The sequence below is a fragment of the Nicotiana sylvestris genome, chromosome 2 (assembly GCF_000393655.2).
Source record: "Nicotiana sylvestris chromosome 2, ASM39365v2, whole genome shotgun sequence".
In the NCBI taxonomy this organism is placed as follows: Eukaryota; Viridiplantae; Streptophyta; class Magnoliopsida; order Solanales; family Solanaceae; genus Nicotiana; species Nicotiana sylvestris.
Genome location: NC_091058.1, coordinates 93,501,214 through 93,511,894, shown reverse-complemented (window position 1 = coordinate 93,511,894; position 10,681 = coordinate 93,501,214). Strand labels below are relative to the sequence as shown.

Genomic DNA, 10,681 nt, shown 5'->3' with positions numbered 1-10,681 from the left:
TAGGTTGTGTATGTCACGTTTCATCCAACAGTACAAGGACCTAGTTTCGAATAATGATCAGATAAAAAAAATAGTATTCCCTGATTCATTCCACGATCGAGATCACGCAAACTTTTGAGTTGGTCAACCCAACGATCCATAATATATATGGGTTTAAAAAATGTTCCACGAGAAAGAGAAGAAAATTATAAAACTATCAGTGGATCTTTTTGGCCACTACACATCTCATGTTTTATTCAACTTTAGGACCTTCATAGTATTAGTATATATGATCGAATAAAAAAAAAAAATTCAGTTACTCATCCCACGAGATCACATTGAATTTCTAGTTGGTCAACCTGCACATATATATGAGTTTTAATAAATGTTCCCCGAGAACGGTGAGAAAATTATAAATTTATCACCGGATCTTTTTTGGAATATTTTAAATCTTATCTTAAGGTTCCCCTGCCCTATCATTAAAGACCTGAAAAATTCATTGGCAGTGCGAAAGAGGAGGAGTGGTTTGAGGAAATGGAAGAGGCTCTGCTGCCATTGAATGATGTGATCAGCAAAAGGGTGGTGTTTAAAGAAGAGGTGAAAGAAGTTAGTCGCATAGCAATTCCTATGATAGTTGGGACGATGTGCCAATACCTGTTGCGCTATGTACCAATGGTTATGTTGGGTCACTTAAGTGAACTCTCCCTCTCTAGTGCCTCTATCGCCACATCTTCTTGCACTGTTACTGGCTTTGCTATTCTTGTAAACTACCTACCTATCTCCTTTTTCTCTTTTAATTTTTCTTATTTTTGATGAATCTGAATCTGGATGCAGTTTGGAATGGCAAGTGGATTGGAAACTTTATGTGGACAGGCCTATGGAGCAAGGCAGTTTCAAAAAGTTGGCACTATTACATATGCTGCTGTCATGTTTCTTTTATTCTTTTGTTTGCCAATATCTCTTCTATGGATCTACACTGGAAATTTGCTTTTATGGATTGGACTAGACCCATCAATCTCTGTTGAAGCTGGAAAATATTCAATTTGGCTCATACCAACTCTCTTTCCCTATGCTATTCTCCAGTCATTGTTTTGCTATTTCCAGGCTCAAAGCTTGATCCTTCCAATCTTATGGACCTCAATCGTCTCTCTACTTTTTAACATACCTCTCAGTTGGGCTTTCATATTCAAATTTAATTTTGGGACCATTGGTGCAGCTATATCAATCGGTTTATCATATTGGTTGAACGTCATCTTGCTTGTGATTTATGTGAAGTATTCGTCAACCTGTCAAAAGACACGTCCTTCTTTCTCTAAGGATGTTTTCCTTGTTATGCCGGAATCCTTCCAATTTGCTTTTCCATCTGCTGGAATGGTTGGGTACATATTTAATTGTCAAATTTATATAAGTTTGGTATTTCCAGAATTTTGATAAGGCCTCCATTATTAATTTTATATCTTTGTTCATAGATTGAGATGGTGGGCAGTTGAGATAATTACATTACTCGGTGGATTGTTGCCAAATCCACAACTAGAGACTTCTGTTCTATCTATTTGGTATGCAACCTTTTCACATTCCATTTCATGCCTGATTATGTTTTCCTCATAAATTTCTAACACACAAAGTACATTGTTTGAATTTCTTTGGATATGCAGCCTTACAACCTCTTCAATACACTTCAACTTACCCTTTTCTTTCGGTGCTGCTGCAAGGTTAATTTTCTCTTCAGTGTTTGGTGTAAAGATAGGAGTAGTATGGTTCAATTGACATTCCTAATTAAATTACTTCATAACTATTTTGTAGCATTCGAATTTCAAATGAGTTAGGAGCTGGGAATCCAAAAGCAGCAAGAGTTTCTATATATGCAACCTTATTAGGAGGATGGTGGAACAGTACAGGGATAGGAAGAAGGATCTTCACATGGTGTTTATTGATCTGGAGAAAGCGTACGATAGGGTTCCTAGGGAGGTCTTATGGAGCTGCTTAGAGGATAAATGGGTCCCGGTTGACTATATTAGGGTGATTAAAGACATGTATGCTGGAGCTAAGACTCGGGTTAGGACAGTAGGAGGCGACTCTGAGCACTTTCCAGTTGTTACGGGGTTGCACCAAGAGTCTGCGCTCAGCCCATTCCTATTTGCCCTGGTGATGGATGCACTGACTCATCATATTCAAGGGGAGGTGCCATGGTACATGCTATTTGCTGATGACATTATTCTAATTGACGAGACACGAGGCGGCGTCAACGAGAGACTAGAGGTTTGGAGACATGCTCTTGAGTCTAAAGGTTTCAAGTTGAGCAGGACGAAGACGGAATACCTCGAGTGCAAATTTGGGATTGAGCCGACGGAAGCGGGAGTTGAAGTGAGGCTTGACTCTCAAGTCATTCCCAAGAGGGGTAGTTTTAAGTACCTTGGATCGGTTATTCAGGGGATCAGGGAGATTGACGAGGATGTCACACACCGTATAGGGGTGGGGTGGATGAAGTGGAGGTTAACATCGGGAGTCTTGTGTGACAAGAAAGTGCCACCGTTACTAAAAGGTAAGTTTTATAGAGCAGTGGTTAGACCTGCCATGTTATATGGAACTGAGTGTTGGCCGGTAAAGAACTCACACATCCAGAAGATGAAAGTAGCAGAGATGAGAATGTTGAGGTGGATGTGCGGGCATACAAGGATGGATAAGATTAGAAATGAAGATATTCGAGAGAAGGTGGGCGTGGCCCCCATGGAGGACAAGATGCGGGAAATAAGACTCAGATGGTTTGGGCACATTCAGAGGAGGAGCACTGATGCACCGGTGAGGAGGTGTGAGCGACTGGCTGTAGTGGGCACGCGGAGAGGTAGAGAGCGACCTAAGAAGTATTGGGGAGAGGTGATCAGACAGGACATGGCGCGACTTAGGGTTACTGAGGACATGACCCTTGACAGGGAATTATGGAGTTCGAGCATTAAAGTTGTAGGTTAGAGGAAAGTTGTTAATATTTCTACATCACAATAGAGTGAGACTAGCCAGTTAGGAGTTAGACTAAGAATGCCATTGGTCGTCTATTGATGCAGGGCTTTACCTACTAGTTTTTACTATACCAGCCATCTATTTCGTATTTCGTATTCTGTATTTCATATCTCTTATATTGCTGTTATTTTATTATGCGTTTTTATGGTACTAATATATCGTCTCTTGTTTCTTTCTTGAGCCGAGGGTCTCCTGGAAACAGCCTCTCTACCCTTCGGGGTAGGGGTAAGGTCTGCGTACATATTACCCTCTCCAGACCCCACTTGTGAAATTATACTGGGTCGTTGTTGTTGTTGTACTCTAGCAGCTGCAGAGTTTCTTCTGGCAAGTGGAATTCTGTTTTGCTTGCGGAATGTATGGGGATATGCTTTCACACATGAACAAGAAGTCGTCGATCCTATCACAGAAATTACTCCTCTCCTCTGCCTCTCCATCATCGTTTATAGTACAGTTACTGTATTATCAGGTCATTTTTTCCATCACTCTTTTCGTTTAGTTTAATAAACAACATTCAAAATGGTTACATCTCGTATTTTCTTATATGTAGATCTCTCTCACTACCGGTTGTTTCTATTGCTTCGGCTGTCTTATTATTATGTTGTTACTGCTTCTTTTTTCCATGGCTTTTTCGTTGATGTATTTCTTATTAAATATGTTGTGACTAAGTTTTTTCTAAGACGAGGGTCTGTCTTCGCAAGGTAGGGATAAGGTCTGCGTACACACTAACTTCACCATACCCCACTTGTGCGATTACACTGGAATTGTTGTTGTTGTAATAGTATTCAAAATGGTTACCAGATAGTTTAAATGCAGTTAATTACTAGTAGTAGTTTATTAACACGCTTTCTTTTTCCTGCATCAGGAGTAGCAAGAGGAATTGGATGGCAACATATAGGGGCCTATGTTACTTTAGGATCATATTACTTGGTCGGAATTCCTGCCTCGTTACTCATGGGATTTGTTTGGAATTGGAAAGCAAAGGGCCTTTGGTGTGGATTATTGATGGGGTCAACAGTGCAAGCTATTCTGCTTTCTATTATTACTGGTCTCACAGATTGGGAAAAACGGGTAGCTAACCCAAAAGATGTAAATAGTGTTTTTTTTCTATTTTTACTTTGAAGCATTAAAAACTCTGGTTATTTCTCGTTTCAACTTTACAGGCCAAGGAAGCAAAAGAAAGATTGCTTGATAGGAAGATTTCCTGCAACAAATGACTCAAATTAATGTACGACTAGACAATGATGATCTTCCTTCGAAACCATACAAGCACAGCTTAAGTTGGCTAGATGTTTTTCCTAGCATATGTCTCTATTTGAGCAGTGACATATATACGAACATTTTGTACTCTTAAGATATATGAGTATTTGAAGCGTCCTTTTGCTCGTACCTTCAATTCACCAAAGTAGCACAAGACGCTTTCAATTCAAGAAAGTAAATCCATACATTTTTCCTTTAATCAATGAAATTAGTTAATTAGGAGTAGTTGATAAGATTTGAAGACGTACTTGTAGAGAGGGGTTTCTCTTCTCCTATGTGTGCGCGCGCGCGTTTTTGAACTATGCATGTAGAGCTATGACAATTAAAGCCGACATTGTCTATACAACTATATATATATATATATATATATATATATATATATATATATATCCTAATTCAACATTGGGGAGGAGTTCACTGAGGCCTTTATTGATAACTTCTTGTCCATTAAGATGAGGAAAAAATAGGCTGTGTAGTTCAAGAACTTAAAAGTAAAGGACTATGATTATTTAGGATTATTACTTGAAATTCGTCCAGCGAAGGTATGTCCTCTATATGTTGCCCAACATGGGAGAAAAAGTTCATCAATTTTCCAAGGTCTCAAGGGCTATGTTATAAATGAAGCTTCTACAGTCACCATTAATTCCGACATGATCTATAAAAAAATGGTGGATTTTGCCCAAAAGACCGAGTCCCCCAAGCAGAAGAGCAAGTTGGGGAGAGATAACAAGAAGTCTGGGTCCACGGAAAATTTTGAAGGTTCATATTGTGGATTTCTTGTAGGATTTTGTATATGGTAAAATTGGAGGGTCCAATTTTCTATCGTTACGATGCCTCGTAAGCACATTTCGAAGGCTCGAGACCACGGTCGAGTTTTATCCTTCGAGGGCCATCGACGCCCGATCTCGGGACAGTATAGACCGACGGTTACAGAGAGAAAGTGGGGAGTTCCCAAAGCGTGTAGCTAGAGCCGACAAATTCTGTCAGGCTAGTCTAAGCCCGCATCATGGCATTGACTAGTCGTACCATCTCCATATCTTTGTGATTAATGCCTTTTGTACTATGTTAGGATTCCCCTCATATATAAAGGGTATCCTTGTCATTTTGTAAATATCTGTTGCTCAATACTAAATACATAAGAACATTTTCTCTGCTCTCTAATATATTCTCTTGATATTATTACTTCCATTTATTGCCTATATTTATTGTGTTCTACTTATTGTTCTTCATTTTTGCTTATTATTGGCCATAAAGAGCCGTTATTGATTTTATTCTAACTGTTAGTCTCTATCGATCGCCCTCGGCGGACATCGGACTCGACCCCGAGGCCCGAATAAGCAAGCTTGAGGCCCCGATTGACAGCGATTCGGTTTGGTTAATATCTCGTTTTTAAGCTCTTATCTTGATTCCGAGTATCTCACTTAGCATCTATTGCCCTAACAACTAGCATAAAAATAGATCACATATTTTTAGAACCATTAAATGAAATTTAATTGTTATTACCATTTTTACTGTAAACAGTTTGGCGCCCACCGTAGGGCTAAAAATAATAGTTATTATTTTTTTGCTGGTTTAACTACATAATGCAAGTTATCTTTCACACTTTTTCTTGCCCAAAATCTTTGATTTCAGGTCAAAATGTCTGACTCAGTGAACAACAATCTTGAGAACCACAGAGAGAATGGTGTGGATGTTCCAGGTGTTGGTGTACCACCACGAAACCTTGAGAACGCACCAGGACCAATTCCAGTGGACGCGGTCTCACACGACGCCCAAAATGTCCATATAAGCTCCCACACTAACATGAGTGTGCACCGAGGAGACCAACAAGAAGCTCAGAAAATCCCAACTAGGGAAGAACGAGAGGTTAGCCTTCGTGCTATTTTTGAAATGTTACAGGCACAACAGCTGGCGATTGCTCAGCTGCAAAGTCACAAGAAAACTCCCAGCACGGTAGCACCAGGCACGGCCCCACCGACCGAGCAGCTACTAGAGAGATTGAGCAACAACGGGTCGGCAGCCGACCCCGCCATCGTAAAGATGCTCGAGGATCTCACAAAGAGGATAGAGTCGGGCGAGAAGAAGATAAAAGCCAACGACAAGAAGGTAAAGACCAATAATTCCAGGGTCGATCAAATTCCGGGAGCACCCCCGATTCTAAAAGGGGTAGACTCGAAGAAGTTAGTGCAAAAGCCGCTTCCACAGGAAGAGGCCCCAAAACCCATTCCAAAGAAGTTCAGAATGTTCGAGCTTCCGAAGTACAACGGAACCTCAGACCCTAATGAGCACGTTACCGCATACACTTGTGCAATGAAGGGCAACGACCTAAAGGACGATGAGATCGAGTCCGTCTTACTGAAAATGTTCGGAGAAACGCTCTCGAAAGGGGCCATGATGTGGTATTACAACCTAGATGCTAACTCCATAGACTCATTTTCCATGCTGGCAGATTCTTTCATAAAGGCACATGTTGGTGCCATCAAAGCACCACCAAGGAAGTCTGACGTCTTCAAAATCAAGCAGAGGGGGAACGAGATGCTGCAAGAGTTCGTATCTTGCTTTCAAATGTAAAGAATGGAACTACTGCTAGTATCCGACGATTGGGCAATACAGGCCTTCAATCAAGGTCTGAATGAACGAAGCTCGGTGGCTTCAAAGCAGCCAAAACAGAATCTGGTTGAATATCCCGCTGTGACCTGGTCAGACGTTCACAATCGATATCAATCGAAAATGAGGGTCGAGGATGACCAACTAAGAGCCCCCTCAGGTTCAGTATACCTAAGCAGGCTTCTGGCAAAGGATATAAAGCCAAACAAAGAAAGGTACTAGCCATACACCGAAGACAGGAGAAACGCCCCGAGGCGTAACATACCCCGCAATGATTGAAGAATGGACCGAGGCCTGAATCCTTGGGGAATCATCAACAAATCTAGATTCAATAGGCACACAGAGCCAATGGAGGCACCTTGCTTGTCAGAGTACAACTTCAACGTCGATGTATCAGACATCGTGTCCGCTATCAGTAAAATCAGAGACGCCAGGTGGCCTAGGCCTGTGCAATCAGATCCTTCGCAAAGAAATCATAACTTAGTGTGTGAATTTCACAACACACACGGCCACAAGACCGAGGATTGCCACCAGCTCCGAGAAGAAGTAGTCAGACTACTCAGTAAAGGTCACTTCTAAGAGTTCCTCAGCAACTAGGCCAAAAATCAATTCCGGGAAAGAGAGGCGGCCAAGAAGAACAAAACGAATGAGCAACAACATGTCATCCACATGATCTTGAGAGGCATCGATGCCCCACAGTAGCCCACGATGAGAAGAACAAAAATATCCATCACCAGAGAAAAGCGAACTCGGGGTTACATACTTGAGGATTCTCTCACATTCAGCGATGAGGACATCGAGACCTTATCTCAGCCTCACAATGACGCACTGGTAATCTCTTTTCTTGTAAATACATTTCAAATTAAATGTGTACTTGTGGATCCAGGTAGCTCGGCCAACATTATCAGGTAGAGGGTCGTAGAGCAGCTCAGACTGCTTGACCAAATTGTACCCACCTCTCGAGTCCTCAACGGATTCAACATGGCGAGCGAAACAACGAAAGGGGAAATCACCCTCCCAGTCAAAGTGGCTGGCACAACCCAAAATGCCAAATTCCATGTCATCGAAGGAGACATGAGGTACAACGCCTTGCTCGGAAGGCCATGGATACACTGTATGAGAGCAGTACCATCTACCCTCCATGAAATGATGAAATTACCAACAAAGGATGGGATTAAAACCGTCTACGGGGAACAACATGCGGCGAGAGAAATGTTCACGGTGTACAATGTGGCCCCGACACCGGTGCCTCCACCTTCGAAGGAGCCGAAGGATAAGCAAACAGTAAAATAGCGATAATAAGCTACACTCTCAGCTATCCCCAACTAAACAAAGCAGGGGATCGTACCGCATCCTCATCACAAGCGAATGAAACATATTAGGGCTCGAAATATCGCCGGCACATTCTTCACTAAGGTATGACCGTCTTCTTTCTCTTTCAATTACATTCTACACTAACCTGAGTGCAGGTATCCGATCGAAACGGCCAAAGCACTCTCCAACTTAAAGGCCTTAGGTTTCAAAAGCACGCATTGCATTCTTTTCCTTCGACCGGGTTTTTGTCCCAAAAAGGGCTTTACCGGCAAGGTTTTTAACGAGGAAACATCCATATGCTACCTAAGGAAGACTCAACAAATATTCAAAGCTTCTTTTGCAATCAACCTCGAATACTGAGGGGCATCCCCCCTGAAGGTCACTTACTCGGAGAAGCCAAGATACGCCAAAAAGAGTCTCGATAGGAAAATAATGTAGTGGGCCAAACGGTCGAACAAACCGTGTCCGTATAGAACAACTGAGCCCTTAATGGTAAAGGCATGTATACTTGTACCAAGTGATCAAAGAATACTTCCCAAAAAGCATTTTGCATTTCAAGGAAGCTCGATATTTTTCAAAAAACGGCCCTAGAGCCAAAAAATGTTCCGAATACTCGGGGACTGGCGTCAACAACTCGAAATAGTACGACCCTCGGGTCGGAGCTTCGAACTCGTAAGCCCTCAATGAGGTAATAACAAGATCACAAAACAGCTCCAGAGCCAAAAACGTCCCGAACACTCTGGGACTGGCATCGAAAATTCTAGACCACATGACATCCGTGTCAAAAACTCCAAAATCGTAAGCCCTCAAAGAGGCAATACCAAGTTTGCAAGTAATGGCTCCCGAGCCGAGAAATCCTCGACGACTCGGGGACTATCGTCAATCTCCATTTCCATCGACTTATCAAAACCTGAGGCCATAAGACCACATGCGGGCAGCCTCGGTCTCGTAAGACCTATATAAGGCAACAACAATATCTGTAAGACCTCAAGCAAGGCATGAACCACACTTGTACCAAATGACAATATCTGTAAGACCTCAAGAAAGACATTAACCATACTTGTACCAAGTATCCAAAACTGTAAGACCTCAAAGACATGTAAAACTTGTAAGACCTTACTAAAGGCATAAACCCGATCTCAAAGTTAAGGTTATATATCGAACTTGTAAGGCCCCTAAAAAGGCATACCCTCGATATAGACGCTGAAACTACTTCACTCGGGACTAAAAGGCTCTGGCCATACACAAATGACTATGGTCACAAGGCTGTACCAGCCAAACTAATGCGACTCAGGGACACCCAACCATCGCTATAAATCACAGGTCTTCAATTACTTTGAATATACTTCGAAAAGAACTAGTTAAACAGGCTACCCTAGACATAGGCAAAAGAGCTTCGACCATGTTAGCTCCAACTATAAGGCTTCGAGATACTCAGCCACCAAGCCAAACCTCCCGAGGGGCTCGATCATCGCCATGTAACGACTCACAATCGAGGTTCCTATCGAACCATCGAAGAGTCAGGCAAACACAATTTCAGAAAGTCCTTAACGAGGAAAAAATAAAGCCTATAAAAGGTCGCATCGACCCAATGCGTAAGAGCCATTGTCGCCAGCCCATACAAAAGGTCATACTGACCCAATGCATAAGAGCCTAAGGGCCAGCTCTAAATTCAAAAACTTGAGGGTCGAATGAGCTCAAGTCAAAACCCAATTCGGAGACTGAACCCAAAATAGTTAACTAAATATGCCTAAGAGCAAAAGCGTAAGAGCCACTGTCACCAGAACTACAATCGAAAGTCGCACCGACCAAATGCGTAAGAGCCACTATCGCTAGCGCTAAAATCGAAGGTCGCACCGACCCGGTACATAAGAGCCTAAAGGCTAGCTTGCAATTCAAAAACTTGAGGGTCGAATGAGCTCGAGTCGATACCTGACTCGGAGACTGAACCCAAAACAGTTGACCAGACACGCCTAAGAGCACAAGCATAAGAGCTCGAACGCCGGCTTATGCTAAAAGGTCGTACTGACCAAGCGCGCAAGAGCCTACGTGCCAGCTTAATGAGCCTCACGGCCATACCACGAATCTAAGGATTCCTTCTAACTCAAAAACCAGTTCATCTTGCTAGAATCAAGGCAAAAAGAAATGCAGAAGAAATGAAACCGCGAGGCTTTCCTTTTATACATACATGCGGGAAAATACAAGCTCCATTCATAACATACTTTGAAAGTACTATGTACAGAATTAGAAAAGGAAATCCACGTCCCCCATGGGGACTATGGCTCGTCGGCCCCATCCTCGTTATCCTCAGTGTCGAATAAAAGTGACTTAGCATCACGTTCGTCCGCCCTCGCCCGCTTCACCTCTTCCGAGAGGTCAAAGCCCCTAGCATGGATCTCCCAGAGGGTTTTCCTTAGAGACTTACACCGAGCATATTCCTTGCTCCTGCCCTCACGGTCAAGAGTCCTTCTCAGCTCAGTTTGAGCATCGGTAGCGTCCTTCAAATAGA

General features: G+C 42.5%; 1 protein-coding gene across 1 annotated transcript; it reads left to right on the top strand.

The window, feature by feature from the left end:
* The first annotated feature begins 513 nt into the window (after positions 1-513).
* LOC104232275 (protein DETOXIFICATION 14) lies at positions 514-1,746 on the top strand. The gene is made up of 4 exons (XM_070166177.1): positions 514-741; positions 814-1,358; positions 1,449-1,535; positions 1,635-1,746. The coding sequence occupies exons 1-4, from the start codon at positions 514-516 to the stop codon at positions 1,744-1,746; spliced, it is 972 nt and encodes a 323-aa protein (XP_070022278.1).
* The last annotated feature ends 8,935 nt before the right edge of the window (positions 1,747-10,681 follow it).

Bases quoted from the DNA above. Each gene is read 5' to 3' on its own strand.
- LOC104232275 (XM_070166177.1), top strand. From the start codon at position 514: ATGGAAGAGGCTCTGCTGCCATTGAATGATGTGATCAGCAAAAGGGTG. The intron at 742-813 runs GTAAACTACCTA...ATCTGGATGCAG, and splicing joins TTACTGGCTTTGCTATTCTT to TTTGGAATGGCAAGTGGATT. The intron at 1,536-1,634 runs GTATGCAACCTT...TTGGATATGCAG, and splicing joins ACTTCTGTTCTATCTATTTG to CCTTACAACCTCTTCAATAC.